Genomic DNA, 20,716 nt, shown 5'->3' on the forward strand with positions numbered 1-20,716 from the left:
CGGGAGCCGGAACAGATGCCCAAGTTTTCCCACCACACAGGATGTGGGACATACAGACATTAGACACAAACAAGCAGCCTAAAGGTCAGTGCGGAGTAAGCTGTGTCAGCCAAGTTATATTTGTCTACTTCCCAATATATACTAATTTTAAGCCAACATGGTCTCATTCGAATGCGTCAAAATAGTGACATTTCACCATTGTAGTTGTGCGTAACATAAGTTGAAAAATGTGATAGTGTAGGAGATATTTCTTATTTGTCACTATATAATGGCATATTCGTTAGGCTATACGTCTGTTCAAATAGTGCGATGATGGTGCTCCACAGTTGAGGGGGTGAATACTAACTACCGTATCTTCAACGCACTATACCCTTTACACATATGAGTTTCAGAAAAACTCCCTGACCTAACAAAATGGATGGCTAGTGGGAGGCGGAGGGGAGTAGAGTACTGAGCCATGGAATGCACGTATCAGAATACCAAAATTATCACAGATGCCAAGGCCATACTACCCTCCTCAGCAATCTCAAATCTTCAGTCTGCAAGACAGGCCGTGGCCCCGGGCTATGAGTCCTGTGACCTAACTATGGAGCAGCTCAACATAATTAGGGTTCATTGTCAACAAACCGTAACAGTAGGTCCCTGGGTTCAAACTTTTGAATAATTCTTCATGTCCAGAGCGGTGGTGTTCCATGATTAATGTGCATCTCACAAATCTAGCCAAATAAGGAAACATTATGCTTAAACTGTATGCTGATACTGTTACTACAGTTTGCACCTATCCAACATTTGCAAACATATTGCCATCATTCCAAATAAGCTGAAGGGTTTTCAGTTTAGCTTATAATAAAATTATGATTATACACAAACTGGCTTTAATTTCTAATGGGGCAGAAACAGTGAATTTCACATAAATCCCGAAACGGGCATTTGGCTCCAACAATAATATTGTGTGCATAGAACTGCATCCAAAAACAAGCTGAGTAGGGAGGGATGAGGAGAAGGAATGTCTATAATGTGAGGAGGGGAGGGTGGATGAGAGAGGATGAGAGAGGAGTGAGATCAATCCAGAGAACAGCTGGGGTGGGTTGAGCAGGGTCATGTCCAGGACACCATCTCACAACCAAGGTCATCCTTTGATCTCCACAGGCAGAGAAAAGGCCCCTAAACTTTTGGGCCGGATTCTAAACTCTGGGTTGTCTCACTCCCTCTCTTTATGCTCCTTTTCTGTCCTCTGTCTCTCGCCCTCTATTTCTATCTTGATCTGTATACCGCTCTCTCTTTCTCTCACTCACACTCTCTCTCTTTCTTTCTTTCTACCTCCCACTCCCTCCTTTCCTCTTTGTCCATCGCTCTTTTCTCTCCCTCTCCACATTAGACTTGGATGAGTGGAGAACAAAGTCCATCATTACCACACACGCCTAAAACCCCTCAGAGCTAAAGCATCCCTCTCCTTTAACCAAATTTCGAGGACTATTATTATTGCCGTAGTGCAGTCGCTGAACACATTTCATAGCTTTGCGACAGTCCCAGAGAGAGAGCGAGCTAGAGAGAGAGAGAGAGATTCTTCCTCACCATCGGCTATGCGCGCGGTGCCGGGGATTGATATAGTTCAGTGGCAAAACAAACAAAGCGTGACAAATCCAGACGATTGTCTGTGGGTGAGATAAGAGTCTAATGAGAAAGTGCACGTCGGGGGGAAATGTATCCTTCGTAGAGAATCTGTGATTTACTGGGGATTTGAATAACTTCCTGTGTCTCCCTGGTTTAATGGTGAGACATGCAGGCAAGCCAGAGGGTTTACCCTACGGGAACAGATTCCATTAAGATGCAATATCTTTCTCAAAAGTGTATTTCCACACTCTTAAAGGACCATGGAGGATAATTCTTATCCATTGCTATGCATATCAGAAATGATGATAGTGTTGCCGTGAAATAATGCAATCACGACTGAGAAACATAAAAATATAGTTTATATTGGTTCAAAAACAAAGGATAATGATACAAAAATACACGATAAAATTGAGTTTCATTAAAAAACTAAGTGCAGATCAATGCCAGATCAACCTACATCCCACATACATCAAACACGTGCTTATGTACACCACTGCTGCTTTGCAATCCAGAAGCACAAACCTCCATCCTGCTCAGCTCTGTAACGTGTTAAGTACAATCTATCGCCGGAAGAGAAAATTGGACATCAGACAGGCCGCTTATTAGCCAGGGGAGTGTGGGAGGGATCTGAGAAATTAACATGGATTACTCAAGTATGACTGACAGTTTCAGAAGGGCTTTTATGACTTACCAAGTGATTTGGGACTTGCCTTAATTCAGCGAGGGATGTTTAATACTGTGCGCTGTCTCTGCTATATCTTGGCATCAGAGCGCCTTGGCTGAGGCTGGTCGGACGGCTTGGGAGGGAGCTTTGCCTGCAGCCCCGGCGGGCCAGGCCTCATTGTTCTGCTAAGAATGATGGGATTTGTAGTTCGGCCAACACCGGGCCAACATTCTGACTGCCTATTGGCACTGGTTGAGCTTTGGGAGAGGGAGGAGAGGAGGGCTTGCCAGGGGTGGCCCTTGGTTCTCTGGCATCTGGTGGGTCTGTGGTGGGCGAGTGGGTATGGAGGCTTCACCAAACCAAAGGCCTGGGTGTCATCGGAATCCCTCACGAACAAGGGAAGTAAATCAGAGAAAATTGGGGAGTAGGAAAGGATTTTCCAAATGTAACCACATTCATATGTGGAGATGTTTAACATGGGAAAGCACTGCTGTTGCATGGGAAAGCACTGCTGCCTGCAGTTGTCGGGAGGAACACGGCTTTAGTCGTCAGTTGTTTGGAACAAAAGATACATAGAGAGATACATCCAAGAAAGAGCCTGGGAGACACTGTGGTTTGCAGAGGAATAATGAAAACAGGCAGAGGGGATGGAAAAGGACTGTGAGAAAGAGGAGCAGGAAAGGGCAAGTACATTTTGCATGTTTCCGTTTGGGTTCTGTCTCCCAGGACCATCACCACTTCCTGATGTGATTTCCATAATTTATAGAGCTTCTATTAGGCGATTGGAGCTGACTTGCAACCGTGCAACCATGTTGGCTCTACAAAAAGACTAGAACAAAGGGAGATAAAGGATGAAGGGATAAAAGGAGATTTCTAATCAGTCTGGACCTGATCTTGGTTTGTCTGTATCCATGTGATTACTGAAGTTATCATCCAGCAATGTGAGTCTTAGCAAACCCTTATTCTTCTTTTATTCCCAAAATAAATCTAGAAACACCCTCACTGTGCTGATCAAGCAAAGCAAGCTGTCATTTGACTGTTCCCTACGACGCTCCAATTCCAAGAACAAAGAGCAACAATAGGTTGAAGTAGTATTGTATTTTTAATCTAGTCAGTTCATTCTTCTTGCTGACATGAGATGAGCAGTATGAGATCGGTCCACCTGCCAGAATGGAACACGGGGTAATGCATCTTCATTTTGAAACGAGTGTCAATGATAAGCCGTTTGAATGCATTGCATGAGAATGAGGACTTAATTGGCTAGGCTCACACCGCCAGGAGGATGAAATCATTTTTATCTGCTCTGCCTTTGGCTTTCCAAATGCTCTTGTTCACCCCCGTAAATCACAATGCATCTACAGTTGAAGTCGGAAGTTTACATTCACCCTAGCCAAATACATTTAAACTCCACACCACTTTATTTTAAGAATGTGAAATGTCAGAATAATAGTAGATTGAATGATTTATTTCAGCTTTTATCTCTTTCATCACATTCCAAGTAGGTCAGAAGTTTACATAATTTTAGTATTTGGTAGCATTGCCTTTAAATTGTTTAATGTGGACCAAACGTTTTGGGTAGCCTTCCACAAGCTTCCCACAATTAGTTGGGTGAAGCTCCTGACAGAGCTGGTGTAACTGAGTCAGGTTTGTAGGCTTCTTTGCTCGCACACGCCTTTTCCGTTCTGCCCACAAATTTTCTATGGGATTGAAGTCAGGGCTTTGTGATGGCCACTCCAATACATTGACTTTGTTGTTCTTAAGCCATTTTGCCACAGCTTTGGAAGTATGCTTGGGGTCATTGTTTATTTGGAAGACCCATTTGCAACCAAATTTGAATTTGAATGATGTATTGATGTTGCTTCAATATGTTGCTTCCACATCATTTGTCTCCCTCATTATGCCATCTATTTTGTGAAGTGCACCAGTCCCTCCTGCAGCAAAGCACCCTCACAACATGATGCTGCCACTCCCATGCTTCACAGTTGGGATGGTGTTCTTCGGCTTGCAAGCATCCCCTTTTTCCTCCAAACATAACAATGGCCATTATGGCCAAACAGTTCTATTTTTGTTTCATCAGACCACAGGACATTTCTCCAAAAAGTACAATCTTTGTCCCCATGTGCAATAGAAAACCGTAGTCTGGATTTATGATGATTTTAGAGCAGTGGCTTCTTCCTTGCTGAGTGGCCTTTCAGGTTATGTTGATATAGGACGTTTTACTGTGAATGTAGATACTTTCGTACCTGTTTCCTCCAGCATCTTCAGAATGTCCTTTGCTGTTGTTTAGGGATTGATTTGCACTTTTCGCACCAAAGTACGTTCATCTCTAGGAGACAGGACGCATCTCCTTCCTGAGCGGTATGACTGCTGCGTTGTCCCATGGTGTTTATACTTGCATACTATTGTTTGTACAGATGAATGTGGTACCTTCAGGTGTTTGGAAATTGCTCCCAAGGATGAACCAGACTTTTGGAGGTCTACAATCTTTCTTATGAGGAATTGGCTGATATCTTTAGATTTTCCCATGATGTCAAGCAAAGAGGCACTGAGTTTGAAGGTAGGCCTTAAAATACATCCACAGGTACACCTCCAATTGACTCAAATGATGTAATTTAGCCTATCAGAAGCTTCTAAAGCCATGACATCATTTTCTGGAATTGTCCAAGCTGTTTAAAGGCACAGTCAACTTAGTGTGTGTAAACTTCTGACCCACTGGAATTGTGATACAGTGAATTATAAGTGAAATAATCTGTTTGTAAACAATTGTTGGAAAAATCCCTTGTGTCATGCACAGTGTATATAAACTTCCGACTTCAACTATATATTGGGTCTCACTCTCACTATGTTCTACAACTTTAGCGACAATTAAAAAATGTACTTTTGTTTACACTAAACAGACACTGAAAAACAAGGGAGTTGTTTTCATAAACTCTCTCTCCTGCGAGCGTGTGTGTGTGTGTGTGTGTGTGTGTGTGTGTGTGTGTGCGCGCGCGTGTTTGAGATGAGTTGAACGGGCGCAGGCGGGAGCGTTGACTGCCGCATTGCACAGAATACGTAAACAGCTGTGGTCCCCATTCGGAGCGATTGATCATGTCTCTGGATCAAACAAGGGGAGAGCTGACTGCTTCAATCCACATCTCATCTCACACACAGGCTTTAGCAACACATTGGAAAAAAAATTCATCAGTACGCTAAAAGTTTATTGAATTGAAATTAAATGAGCTAACGTCACTTTGTTCGAAAATATTTAGTAACTAGTGTAGTTACTGTGTAGTTGGGTAACATTTGCTTTGTTTTCCTATATGGTAACTGTACAACTTTATGTACAGTATATGACCTCCTTCTGCATTTCATTTGTGCAATGTCATTCCCTGCGTCTGCACCACACATCTCCAGCTCTGTACTTGCCTCATCTTGGAATCACGGACTTCCTGCCCATATGGCAACCTGCTTATTTCCCTACGGCACCTTGACATTAACTGATGATCTGTAGCTGACTTCCGGATATTTACTTCCTCCTATGGGACACGGGGTGACAATTCTATATCCTCGCACAGCAACTGGACACACCTGAGTAGAAAAGCCATAACTGGTGGCGGAGCCCGTGCCCCATCTCTCTATCTGGCTAAATATGATGGAGTGGCCAAGCAGGCAATTCAGAGGCTTGTCAAAATGTCGGCCAGAGGGAACTCTAGCAAGCTGAGGACATTGAGAGAGGAATGTGTACATTGCGTTTCTGGGTTGTGTTAAATGGTGATATGAAAGAAAAAGGAGGGCATTAGCATTATGCAGATGCTGACACTGCACCTTCGGGTCAGGATGAGGGGTTTTGTGTGTGTGTGTGCACGCGCATGGGTGGGCGAGTGCGTACGTGTGTGAGTGTCTGTCTTGGGTACAGTGTGAGAAGGCTAGTCACGTCCGTCTGACACACACACACACTAGGCTAGCATGCTGAGCATGTGTTGAGGGGCACCGGGGGGAGCCCCTGAGCTGTCAGAACAGGATGGATGCAGAGGCTGCCCTGAATAGCAACAGGCTCAGGGGAAATACTAGCAGCACCACGACACAACAGTTACAAAAAGTTACATTGTGGCCTTCACAACACGCTACGCTATCGCTAGGCTACGCTATCGCTAGGCTACGCTATCGCTAGGCTATGCTAGTGCTGTGGCTTTTATAAAACCGCTACGCTGCGCTTCGCTGTGGCCGCACAGAACAGAACACCACGCTACACTACGCTAGTGCTGTGGCCTTCACAGCCCTGAGGAGGAGGATCTGCTTTGCCTCACAAAAGAGGCCAGGCGCTCTGAGCTCTGCTCTCTGGGGACCTGCAGCTAGAACATTTGAGTTTGATGTTTAGAAGCATGTTGTTGAGGGATCTCCGTTTGGCAGACAGTGTCAACGTGGGCAGGGTTTTGATAGAAAAAGACAGTACATTTCAATCTCTATACACAGAGAGGCACTGACTATAGTCAGTTGTCCAACTGAATATGTTCAACTGAAATGTGTCTTCAGCATTTAACCCAACCCCTCTGAATCAGGGAACAGTACTTTGCTCAGGGGCAGAATGATAATTACATTTTATGACATACAAAGACAAGATTTTCAGCAATCAGCTAGAAATCAGTCCGTTGGCACTTTTCCTTAGAATCTATAAACCATAATAGCTTCCCCCCAAGCACCTGGGAGGGGACACTTAAAGGGGAAGGTCAGTGTGATATTATCACTTTAAAAAGGTTTCCCCATTACATCCCAGCCCAATATACGCCCATGACTTTAACGGCTAGTGGGATAGCCTATACAGTGGGCTCTCAGTGGATTACGGGCAATTGAAAAAATGGGGACAGTACTGTAAGGGACTATATTCTAAGGGCAATCCATGTTGTGTCCCTGTGGAAACCCTCTTGCACGCAGCTCCCTTTTGAAATGAATAGGGGTCTTAGTGCACCACTGCACCTGGCCTGAGAACTGCTGAGGCAGCCCACTCTTGCATTCCTTCTCCTTTCTCGCTCACTCCCTCTCTCTGGGTCCCGTTGGCAGGTTGGCTGCAGGAAAGGCAGCTCTTAAGTGGATTTCGGAGCAGCAGAGAGGCCCGCAGTGTGAATATTAAGAGCGCTTCGGCTTCCCTAGAAGCTCCTGAGTCAAACAGTCAGCGATTGCCAGGCAGGCCCCTTTTTTATTTATTTTTTTAATGGGAGGAGAGTGCTAGTGAGAGAGCTAGCGACAACGCTCTGCGTCGGGTGTCAGAAGTGTAATTGTACACAATCTATCAAGGAGAGGAAAGTTGAAATTAACATAACTGAATTGGGACGGAGGGTTTCGGAGGTAGGGAGAGTGGGTTTCTCTGTTAAAAATGGGTGGTTTGCAGGGGGAAGGATGTGAGAGGAATGTTTAAGCAGAGAGGGAAGTCTTCTTACCTGGAATGCCTGGTGGGGTTTTCAGGTATTTCCCATTGAAATGCTGTATCACCACTTCACATTTCTCCGTGGACTCCATCCTGTAGCAAAAAGAAAAGGACATGGCTAAATTAATACAACTGGGGGCATTACACATGATGAACACACAAAACCTGCTATAAAACATACAATACAGTCCTTTCACATCTACATTTGACATTTGAGTCACTTAGCAGACGCTCTTATCCAGAAGTGTAGTGAGGGCATACATTGTTGTTGTGTCACACGCCGGAACACGTTAACCAGGCAGTATACAGTGCATTCGGAAAGTATTCAGACCCCTTGCCTTATTCCACATTGTGTTACGTTACAGCCTTATTCTAAAATGGATTAAATCGTTTTTCCCGCCGTTATCAATCTACACACATTACCCCATAATGACAAAGCAAAAACAGGTTTATAGAAATGTTTGCAAATGTCCTACAACTTAAAAACTTAAATATCACATTTACATAAGTATTCAGAACCTATACTCAGTACTTTGTTGAACACCTTTGGCAGCGATTACAGCATTGAGTCTTCTTGGTTATGATGCTACAAGCTTGGCACACCTATATTTGGGCAGTTTCTCCCATTCTTCTCTGCAGATCCACTCATGCTCTGTCAAGTTGGATGGGGAGCGTTACTGCACAGCTATTTTCAGGTCTCTCCAGAGATGTTCGATCGGGTTCAAGTCTGGGCTTTGGCTGGGCCACTCAAGGTCCATTCAGAGACCAGAGAATCTTGTGTCTCATGGTCTGAGAGTCCTTTAGGTTCCATTTGGCAGAAGTCTTTTACTGAGGAGTGGCTTCCGTCTGGCAACTCTACCATAAAGGCCTGATTGGTTGAAGCTGCAGAGAAGTTTGTTCTTCTGAAAGGTTCTCCCTTCTCCACAGAGGAATTCTGGAGCTCTGTAAGAGTGACCACCAGGTTCTTGGTCACCTCCTTGACCAAGGTCCTTCTCCCCCTATTACTCAGTTTGGCTGGGCAGCCAGCTGTAGGAAGAGTCTTGGTGGTTACAAACTTTTTCCATTTAAGAAGGATGGAGGACACGGTGTTCTTGGGGACCTTCAATGCTGTTGGTATCCTTCTCCAGATCTGTACCTCGACACAATCCTGTCTCGGAGCTCTACAGACAATTCCTTTGACCACGTCTTGGTTTTTGCTCTGACATGCACTGTCAATGGTGGAACCTTTTATAGACAAGTATGTGCCTTTACAAATCATGCCCAAACAAATTAATTTACCACAGGTGGACTCTATAGAAACATCTCAAGGATTATCAATGGAAACAGGATGCACCTGAGCTCAATTTCAAGTCTCATAGCAAAGGGTCTGAATACTTGTGTAAATAAGGCATCTGTTTTAAAAAAAATAATACATTTGCAAAAAAATCTATATTTTGTATAGATTGTTATTTTATTTAATACATTTTAGAATAAGGCTGTAACATAAACTGTGGAAAAAGGGAAGGGGTCTGAATACTTTCCCAATGCACTGTATAGCCTACTCAAGTGCCGTAGCCGAATACAACTATTACAAATATTGAGTACCTAAAACATAACATGTACTACATGTAATATGTTTAAGTATGCATGCAACATTTTCTATGTTGAACCAATTTAGATTCGAGGCCCTATGACGACACGTATTGTTTTCCTTGGCTCACGGCTGAGAGCTTACAGCATGTGGCTGAGTCATTTTATGACGAGGCTAATTGAGGAAGTACACCCGTGATTTACAGTGATATCCAAATTCTCCTGGGCTAATTGAGGAAAGTGAGTGGAGTGAGCAGTAATGGGACATGAGAGACTGGAGAGAGAGCGGACTGTCCGTGTGTCATGGAACAGGAAGGGTGGCGTTACGAAGGGAGTGGAGTCACACAGTGCAACTGTGACTCATCTCATTTACAGAGAACAAAGTAAGATCGTATTAAACCCTCGCCTCCCTCCGCCCCGACTCAGACCACTGATCAACTAAATATGTACGTACCAGGAAGGGGTCTATGATCCATCTCTCACTCTATATCACTTACTAGCTTCCCCTTCCCCGCTATCATCCGCCATTCTTTACTTTGTCTTGCTCTCGTACTTCTCTTTTTCTGTTCCATCCTTTCTTCCTCTCTCCCTTTTCTTTCACCCCCTTTTCCATACCCATCTACCTCTCTTTACCCTCCATTTTTTCACATGCTTCATCCATTTCTTTCTGTTATCCATCTGTCCCCCCCCCGTACCTATTTTTTTTTACTCTCCATCTTTCTCATCTGTCTTCACCCCTGTTACCCTCCCCCCTCGCTCTCTCTCTGGCAGTGGGTCCTGTAGTGTAAGTGGATCAGGTCTCTCTGTCTCATTGTGGCAGTATGAGTCAACGGAGCCCTTTTCAGAGTGACTGGCCTTGAACGGCCTGCCATGCACACATTCACCTACCGCTGCTGCCAGTGATCCAAATGGAGCGCACACGTCCCAGACACACACACTAACACAATTACACACTCTCAGTTCGGGCCCCTCCCTCCTTGTATTCACAATGATAGAGAGGCCCCAGATGAGAGGAAAGAACCTGCATAGAGCAGAGGTAACCTCTCTCTTTAACGCAATTCTAAGTCAACCCATCGCCCTACCATAGGCACTGTGTGGAATTGAATTGATTTTATACTGTATACAATATGGTAACGAACTTCTGTCACAAGTGAAACTAGTGGTTGATTTGTAATTGGGAAAATGTATCCCTCTTGTGAGCAATTGGATCAGACCCAGACTGACAACTACTCTTTATGACCTACTCTGTTTCTCTCCATCCTCCCTTTTTCGACCTCTCTCCGTTCGCTTTCTCCCTCCCTCTATTAAAACCTGTTCTCTCTCTCTCTTTTCTACCTTTTTCTCATTCTTTCTCTCATCTCCCTTCTCCCCCCCCCCCCCCCCCCCCTTATCTCTTTCAGGTCTGATGAGCTCCCGACAGCCACCCATCCTCTTCCTGGCTGCTCTGCGTGAAGCAGGGAGCAATACATGATGGTTAAAGACATCAGGTGGTCTTGTCCACAGTGATTAGCGGCGAAGCCCCCAGTAATGGGCTCTGATAACAGTAATGGAGGAGTGCAGAAACACTTAGCAAGGTTTACTCTCTCTAATGCCCCTCTGTCCCTCAACATCTGTGGACTAGAGGCTGGGGCCTACTATCTCAACACCCAATGAGTCTCAAATGGATGGGGCCGTATGGGACTATTTAGTGCACTGCTTCAGACCAGAGCCCAGGGAATATATCAACTATATAGGTGGTAGGGTACCATTTTGGACACACCCTCGCCTTTCTCTTTCGGTTTTTGTTTCTCCCCCATTTGAACAGGTGGCCTGTGACAGCCATGTGTGTATGTTCGTGCGTGTATATGTCCGCGTTAGTCTGCCGGAGTCTGCCTGCCTGTCCTTCTGTAACCCGCTGTAATAGAGTGGGGAATAGGAGGGGACTGCAGCACGGGCTGAATAAGAGAAATCCCTGCAAGATGGTGTCGTTGTACTCATCAACACCTTCCTCTGGGTAAACAAGCCGGGAGTGTTGTTGTGTTGTGTTGTGTTGTGTTGGGGGGTGAGAGCAGTGTGGAGGATGAGGAGGACGTAAACGACTTTGAAGGGATAGCAGGGTCAACTCAAGTTTTACAGGGGGAAAGTATAGCCTCAAACGGCCGGATGATGTGCAAACAAAAGTATGTGCAGCGTGTGTCTTTTTCTCTCTCCCACACGCATCCAAACCCACAGGCCGCAGGCAGGCACTACCCTTCAGCAGGTATACCTGGCGAAGCCGACCCCTCTGCTGACCCCGTTGGCGTCCCGCAGTATCCGCGTGGAGATGACGTGACCGAAGGGCTTCAGCATGTTCTCCAGCTCCTGCTCATCCATGGACACCGGCAGGTTGGAGATGTACAGGTTGGTGGGGTCCTGCTCCTGTTGCTGTGGAGGGAGAGCGCGATTCAGATTCTGCAAAACGGTATTGTCTCAACAGTTAATACGGCGTAAGAATGATACAGCAACAACGATACACAAGGAGAGAGAGCGAGAGAGAGAGCGAGAGCGAGAGCGAGAGCGAGAGAGAGAGAGAGAGAGAGAGAGAGAGAGAGAGAGAGAGAGAGAGTTAGAAAGAATGCATCAGTTACGCTTCAAATATGTACAACCAGTGCCTTGCGAGCTGACACGAAACAACTTTCATCGCAGGCAACTCTGTGTGAACTCAGATACAGCTTGGTCTCCGCGATGATGACAATCACATTCACACACGCAGTCAGAGCACGCTTTGCTATGCTCGTCTATGCGAGCAGTGTGCGTGGTCACGCATACTGTATCTGTGCAATGGAATCTGTGTACGTGGGTAATACTGTATGTGTGTGCCAGCATATGTACCAGTAATCTATGCATGCCAGCGTGTGTGTGTGTGTGTGAATATGCCAGGGAATGTAGGATAGGATAAGATTAACTTTAATATCCCAGAGGTGGAAAATGTATTTAGACACATGACACATTTAACATAATAAATACAGTGCCTTCAGAAAGTAGTTCACTCACCTTTTTCCACATTTTGTTGTGTATTAATGTATTATTAATGTATTCAATTGAGATTTTGTGTCACTGATCTACACACAAAACCCCATAATGTCAAAGTGGAATTTAGATTTTTAAAGAAATTAATGAAAAATGTAAAGCTGAAATGTCTTGCATCAATAAAATATTCAACCTCTTTGTTATGGCAAGCCTAAATAAGTTCAGGAGTAAAAATGAGCTTAACAAATCGCATAATAAGTTGCATGGACTCATTCAGTGTTCAACAATAATGGTTTAACATGATTTTTGAATGACTACCCCATCTCTTTACCCGACCTCATCACTCAGTACCACTTCATATTTTCAAGCATGGTGGTGGCTGCATCATATTATGGGTATGCTTGTCATCGACATGGACTAGGGAGATTTTTTGGATACAAATAAACGGAATACAGCTATAAGCACAGGCATAATTCTATAGGAAAACCTGGATCAGTCTGTTTTTCCATCAGACACTGGTAGACGGATTAACCTTTCAGCAGGACAATAACCTAAAACACAAGGCCAATTCTACATGGGAGTTCCTGACCAAGACAACAGTAAATGTTCCTGAGTGGCCTTGTTACAGCTTTAACTTAACCTTTTACTGCAGTGGACTAAATCAGGGTCACACAGAGAAATTCTTGATAGTCTTACACAAATCTACTTTGAAACAAAAGTATACACCTCATGGTTATGTGCTTAAAAAAAATAATACACCTGTACCATGTCAAATATAGAGTTGAAATGTATTCAATTTTGAGTTTGCATTCCAATATTAAACTTGATATACAGTTGAAGTCAGAAGTTCACATACACCACACATTTCTTGCTAACAAACTATAGGTTTGGCAAGTTGGTTGATTTGCTGCAGGAGGGACTGGTGCCCTTCACAAAATAGATGGCATCATGAGGGATGAAAATTATGTGGATAGCAACATCTCAAGACATCAGTTAAAGCTTGGTCGCAAATGGGTCTTCCAAATGGACAATGACCCCAAGCATACTTCCAAAGTTGTGGCAAAATGGCTTAAGGACAACAAAGTCAAGGTATTGGAGTGGCCATCAGAAAGCCCTGACCTCAATCCTATAGAAAATGTGTGGGCAGAATTGAAAATGCGTGTGCGAGCAAGGAGGCCTACAAAACCTGACTCGGTTACACCAGCTCTGTCAGGATGAATGGGCCAAAATCCACCCAATTTACTGTGGGAAGCTTGCGGAAGGCTATCCGAAACATTTATGTTAAACAATTTATAGGCAATGCTATCAAATACTAATTGTTCTGAAATAAATCATTCTCTCTACTATTATTCTGACATTTCACAGTCTTAAAATAAAGTGGTGATCCTAACTGACCTAAGACAGGGAATTTTTACTAGGATTAAATGTCAGTTTAAAGGTATTTGGCTAAGGTGTATGTAAACTTCCGACTTCAACTGTACATCACAGAAGACTGAAATATAACAAAACTGTTTGACATAGAAAAAACAGATTTTCAAAGTTAAAAAAAAAGTCATTTCATAATAATAATGAAAAATCTGAATAACATTCCACCCATGAGGCCAAAGAGGGCACGTTTGGTCATTGACTGCAGGAAAGGGCTACATCGGCTTGAAAATGTCCGTCTAGCAATCATCAACAATCATCTTGACAGAGCTTAAAGAATTTGAAAAACAGTAATGGTGTGTAAAGCTGTTAGAGACTTAACCAAAAATACTTACATCTGTAATCGCTGCCAAAGTTGCTTCTACAAAGTATTGACTCAGGTGTGTGAATACGTACCGTGTGTAAATTAGATATTTCACTTTGCCCTTATCGGGGTATTGTGTGTAATCCATTTTGAATTCAGGCTGTAACACAAAAAAGGGGTATGAATACTTTGTGCATGTACACGTGTATGGGTGTGTGTATGTATGCCAACTTGTGAGTGTGTGTGTGTGGTATTTTTATGTCAGTGTGTGTGTGTGTGTACACCAGTGAGTGTGTATGTTTACACTAACGTGTGGTCTGTAGCGCCTGAGGGTTCTAGCTAGCGGGGGCACAGCTGGCGGGGCAGCGCCAGGGAGAGAGGGTGGCAGCAGGCCAGCAGCGTCTCTCCAATACGGCCAGTCTGGACAACCACCAGCACATCTCAACACACCCTTTAGCCCGCCGTATACAGGGCCACACTGGAGTACAAGCAGCCATGGCAAGGCTTAAATTTGAACAGCAGCGTCTACTATTCTCCTGAATAGGAGAAAGGTGTGCTGTGATCCAGCTAGCAAGCAAACAGGTTAGCTAGCAGCCCTGAGGGCTGACACCTAGACATGATACTTCACTTTAACCACAGAGAATAATGACCAGCCAAGGAATTCACTTTACCAGCAGCCTCTTCCCATTACCTTAATGGGAGCAGGCTGTGTTGTGCTGCTAGCAGGCTAACCAGCTAGCACAGGCTAGCAGCCCTGAGGGCTAACACCTATACATTTACATTTTAGTAATTTAGCAGACACTCCTATCCAGAGCGACCTACAGGAGCAAGTAGGGTTAAGTGCCTTGCTCATGGGCACACTTGCATATTTTTCACCTAGTCTGCTTGGGGATTTAAACCAGTTACCTTTCGGTTACTGCCCCAGCGCTTTTAACAGTTAGGCTACCTGCCGCCCAATAGATGGTACTTCACTTTAGCCACAGAGAGGAATGACAAAGCCCGACTAAGCCATCAACAGAAATGACCGTTTCAAAATGGCCTCGTTCAGATGTAGGGGGAACAAACTGTGACTGATGAGGATCGTAAAAATGTCCAGTCTAGATGTTTAGCCACTCCCCAGTGCTTCTTCCCTGTCCCTTTTATGCTTAATCCCTCTCTCTTTTTGCTTCCTCCCCCTCTCTTTTGGCTTTGCTTCCTCCCCCTCTCTTTTGGCTTTGCTTCCCCTCTTTTTGCTTTGCTTCCCCCCCCCTCTTTTTGCTTCCTCGCCCTCTTTTTGCTTCCTCGCCCTATTTTTGCTTCCTCGCCCTCTTTTTGCTTCCTCGCCCTCTTTTTGTTTCCTCGCCCTCTTTTTGTTTCCTCCCCCTCTTTTTGCTTCCTCCCCCTCTTTTTGCTTCCCCCCTCTCTTTTTGCTTCCTCCCCCTCTTTTTGCTTCCTCGCCCTCTTTTTGCTTCCTCGCCCTCTTTTTGCTTCCTCCCTCTCTTTTTGCTCCCCTCTCTCTCTTTGTTATCGATAGAGAGCACAGGAAGTATCTCGGATGTCTTGTTCCGTCCGACTGTCGGTCCTTTCTCTGATTAAGTGTCTTATCGAACAGGACATGTAGGATCAGATTAAAGCCCATCATGGACAAAAACCCATGCTGGAAAAACAGGAAAACACTGGTCTTCTAACCAGAAACTCAAGTTGCTAAAGTATGTTTTACATTTCCAGTGTATTCATGAGTTATTGGGGGGTTTAACGTAATGGAGGTAGTACAAAGTGAGCTTCCAACTCTTAATTAAAAGCGACTTCTATACCATTTTATTCCATAACAGCCCATTGATTTCCAGAAGGCCAGTATTCAGAATTATGTCAGATATGCTAAATTCAACATTAAGGCAGACACTGATTCACATAGTTAGACAATGCACATGCTCAGCTGTCGGGCCGTACATGAAACAGTAATCGAGGCGACTGTGTGTGTTTGTTTGTCTAAGTGCATGTCATAATGTGTGTACCAGTGTATGTGTGCATATGCAAGGGTATGAGGATGATCGGGTGTGTGTGTGTGTGTTTGTATGTCTAAGTGTGTGTGTGTGTGTGTGTGTGTGTGTGTGTGTGTGTGTGTGAGTCGTTGCTTGCTGGGGCCTTGACGAAGCATCCTCTTGCCATTGAGCTGTGCTATAGAAGGTTAATGGAACGCCTGCAGGCTGTGAGGGCTCTTTGATGGGGATGACGGATGGCACGCCTGAGCCAACAGCCTCTCTCATATTAAGGACTGCTCTGTTTACCTCAGTGTAATTTCAATGAATATTACCTCATTATAGGGGAAGAAGAGTGAACGAGAGGGAGGGGAGAGAGAGGATGAGCTCTGATTTGACATGGAGAGAGATATGACACATAAAAGAAAGGCCTTGTTGCCTTCGCAGTGTACTTAAGTAGAAAGACATTAACAGTGCTCACGATCTGCCTCCAGGCCATCCAGGTTGTATTCATTGAAATGATAAAAGCGAGAAGAGACAGACAGATGTGCGTCTTGACTGGGGGCACTGTATTTGACACTACACCGGTGCTCTGATTTCCCTCCCTCTCCTACCCTCCCCTTCCTATTCAGAGTGAAAGAGAGGATTAGAGCATGCTGGGTAATTGGCTCTACAGCCTCTCATGATTCGTTTTCAGAGCGCCGGCAGTTTCTTGTCTTCAAGGGGGTAAGGGAGCTCAAGGCGATTGGATGACCCCCAGCCACAGGAGGGCGCCAAAACGGTAGCTGGGGGGTGGAGGGCAATTAAAAACAAAGACTATAGTGTTTCTGGAGAGGGCTATTAGTAACAAAACAGTTATGTTTGTGTGGATATGTGTTTAGTTTTCTCAAATGTGTCGCCAGAGGGAAAAATACAGTAGAATGTGTTCTAAGTGCTCATCGTGGAACCCCAGGTCGGTGGTACCCGTTTAAAAGCTCCACCAACCAGGTGGGGAATGGGAATGATATAGAGAGGGAGACAGGCAAAGGGGGAGACAGGAGAGAAGGAGAGGGCATGTGAGAAAGCGGACGAATACATCCCCCTCAGTTCAAAAGCAGCCCCGGGTTTAATTTGTCAGGAGTCAGAAGGAGCCAGAGACAAAAAAAAGCAGCAGTACAAAAAACTGTCAGTCAGACAGGCTCTTTGATGAGCCCTCTTCTGCTCCCAGCGATAGCCCCCCCCCCCCCCCTCCCCGAATGTTGGGATCAAGCCACCTGCCTTTGAAGGTTCTGTTGTCAAGCACGTCCAAGCCGCCACTCTCCCTCTGTCTGCCCGCTGCACTGTCCCCACTCTCGACAGCCACATAGAGGGGATAGTAAGGGGGTGAAGGGGGGGGGGACGAGGGATACAGAGCTACATGTGTTAAGCGTGTGTTTTGAGGGGATTTAGGTCCTTAAGAGTTGCTATGGAATTCTGTGAGCATGTGAGAGTACATATACCACCACCACCACCACCCCCCCCCCCTCCCGCAAACACACACATTAGCACTCATGCATCAATGCACGCACATGCACTCACATCCACGGAGAGAGAGCGAGAGCACGCAATGTCCCTATGCTCCACACTAGGCTAACAAAACCCACATCCCAGAATTCATGCAAAGAGATGAGACGTAGAAGAGACGTCCCCAAGTCGGCCATTTCCTTTCACTTACGGCACGTTAAAAACAAACAGATCCTAAACTGCCTGCCTGATATTAAGTCATAACTGCAAGACTATAACACAGCAACAACGAGGCTTCTTTCTCTCTTTCCTTTCTGACCCAGGATCTGACGTACAACACAATCGATCCGTTAACTGCTCGTGCCATTATGCCAATGAAATGCAATGTAATTGCACAGTAAGTCTGGACGCAGTCCTGACCATCCACCGGAGTCAAAAGCGCCACCTTTGCGTTCACCTCGATGACAGTTTGTTTCATTCTGCTAATCCACCACTTCGCTCCGCCACAGAACCTATCCTAAAATTAGCATACGTTGCTACGGAACTGAGTCTAATGTCTCACATGAATTACCGACCTAGCGTTCTTTCACTTCCTGCGACAATCTATGTCAACGGCAGCTGAGGGGGGTACGACCAACCCCGCCGAGGCACCAAGGTGTTTAGTTGCGTGTACCTTAACACTTATTCACACTCTTTAATTGCATGAACCCACCCGGTACCACCACAGCACTGTGCCCCTTGACAAATGCATAGGAATATGGTTTATTGCCACTTATGTAAAATAGGTAGCTGATACTGTTATATATTCTAATCTGCTGAAGATGTTAGATGCCTTTGAGGGAACAAGAGGTGGTGATACATTATTAAGGATTTCCGCACACTGTCAGCCAGTCAGGAAGCAAGGACTTTGTTTAAGGCTAAGAGGCACAATCCAGGCGGGAGGTGGGCTGGGTTGGCATCCTGGGTTGGGTGGTAAATTATTCATCGGGCAGAGATAGTTTGGGGTTGGCAAACAGGGTGTTGGAATGTGCCACGGCGTGTCATGCGGTTGTGCTGCATGTACGTAAGAAAGAGCAAACACACACCAGAATCAATGGATCATTTATTCTGGTATTGCACCTGTGTAGCTTGTTTCTGGTCACAGGATCAGGAACGGTAAAAATAAAAAAAATCACAACATACTAAATTAACCTCACAAACAGCAGTGTTGGGCAATTTGGAAAGCCATAGTCAGTCAATAAATAATATAATAATACTGGTAGGAAAGGTTTTCCTCTTTAGCTCACAATCTGTGGATAATATACGATTGGAAATGTTAAAAAAATGATGTAAAACATCACAGCACAATTGAAAACTATATGGCACATGGAAACCAAACGAGGGTGGTCTATGGTGATGGGTGGGGTGGGCTGAGAGTGGCTGAGGAGCAGGATTAAAGAGCTTATGTTTGGTAATTCACATATTCACATATTGCTATGTGACTGCTTTATATAAAAGTACCACGTAAAATGTGTTTGAAAAATGTATAAGTAAAATGTATGTGTATGTAGTAGAAAAGCTGTATCATTAGCAATCTGTTTAAGAATCTTAGTTCACATTCAACATACATTTAAAACATATCTTCATCTACACACAAACCTTTACATTAGCTCACTGGTATGACAACTATATTAATCAGATGAAGGGAACCTACAGACTTGCTACCTCTCTCTCCCTCATGTTCTCCTTTACACAGGCATGTACGTGGGAGAAGATCACACCTTTTCCCAGCAAAACAGACATAACACCTCTAAAATCACGGCAGCCATCAGTGCCAAGCCTCATACATTTTTATGAAGGGTTCATGTGAATTTAAAATGGGTCGATATGTGCTTCACCCGCGCTTAATCACGGCCACTGATTAGATTTTGTGTCTCCCTCGGTGAGCTAATATTCCAGAGATTAAAATTTCATGTGGAGCTCATATCAAAAATCCATTATTAACATGGAAGAAGATGGGCACAATGTCCTGGACGGCCTCAACTCTTCCTTAAGCACAGACACACAGGCTAGGACTTAAACAGGCAGACAAAATACATTTTTTGATCAAATTCCCAGGTTGGTCTCATTAAGTCCAATAATGTCCACAATCAGGATGCTTCCTCATCTCCCAAGATTGAATAACATCACTAAACTCTCCCCCATTGACATAATGCGTTTACAGTATTTCCCCCCATGACAGTGTTGCTACAACAGCTCATTGTGTTCTTGGTAAATGCATTTCTCCTTCTCAGGTCTAATGCATCAATTATGATATCATTTTGGGAGATTGAAGTCCTGTTCGTTGACGTCATTTGGCAGGCGGTCATTCGTTTAGACTCGTTTAGGGCGTGTTGCTAGTTGGTGTTTGATTTCTGTGTTGACCAGGAGGGGACCTCTCCTACGACACGCCGTCGGGAGCCATGACTGTAAATTATTGATGATTCACTCAGAGAGGGCACCGGTCTCGGCCTAGATAACCTAGCCAGCTCGGATTCTCATTCTCACTTTCTACCTCCCATCTCACCATCCCTTCTATTCAGCTCAGAAAACCTCATCTTCAACAAAGGAGCAGAGATTGTGGTGGTATATCTTTCCCTACATTGACTGTATGATCCAGGCATTCCAGTTCATGGTAATCAAAATGTGTTGATACCGTATAAAATGGGGTCTTCATATTTCTGCGTAGAAATATCTACTGATATGAATGTCTATTTTATCTCACAGATCAGGGAAGATTGAGATGCTCTGTTGCCTTGAGTATCAAATGACTACAAAGCCTTTCCTGTTTCTGTTTTGAAATAAAAGATCCCAGAGACAAAAAAGGACTTAAAAAAAACGTATTTCTCTCAAATTTTGTGCACTTCTGCTACCAATATGTATTTTTAGTAACGGGCACACAGGAAGAGGTTATTCTGCAACATGGTTGCATTAGAATACAGTATGTAAAGAACAGTCATATTTAACCATTGTGCTTACAGTATTAGTTATATAACATGAAAGCAACAATGAGCAACTTAAGGATGCCACAGTATCGTCAAACCACAAACGTTCTCTCTTGGGAGAAATGCAATCCTCGCTTAGGAATTCTACACTGCGAAGCCAATACCATTACGCTCTATTCCCGTTTCAAAAACATGCAGAGAATAACTAAGCCAAGTTAAAAGCTTCATTTGTTTTCCCCCTAATGTGCCGACACTCACAAACACTGAGATTGGCACATAAGCCTTCACCATGGCACAAACATCATACGGAACAGAAAAGAAATAGCCCGCTTCACGCCGCCACAT

At 44.4% G+C, this 20,716-nt stretch overlaps 1 protein-coding gene across 5 annotated transcripts in view; it reads right to left on the bottom strand.

Moving 5' to 3' along the window:
• LOC110488444 (RNA-binding motif, single-stranded-interacting protein 3) overlaps positions 1–20,716 on the bottom strand; it is a 344,118-nt gene that overhangs the window by 76,112 nt on the left and 247,290 nt on the right. For all 5 annotated transcript variants that reach the window (XM_036970692.1, XM_036970691.1, XM_036970690.1 and 2 more), the window contains 2 exons: positions 11,497–11,654; positions 7,696–7,775 (listed from right to left, as the gene is read on the bottom strand). In XM_036970692.1, coding sequence (XP_036826587.1) covers positions 7,696–7,775; positions 11,497–11,654 — 238 coding nt within the window. The remainder of the gene's footprint in view (positions 1–7,695; positions 7,776–11,496; positions 11,655–20,716) is intronic.

This window comes from Oncorhynchus mykiss, chromosome 32 (assembly GCF_013265735.2).
Source record: "Oncorhynchus mykiss isolate Arlee chromosome 32, USDA_OmykA_1.1, whole genome shotgun sequence".
In the NCBI taxonomy this organism is placed as follows: domain Eukaryota; kingdom Metazoa; phylum Chordata; class Actinopteri; order Salmoniformes; family Salmonidae; genus Oncorhynchus; species Oncorhynchus mykiss.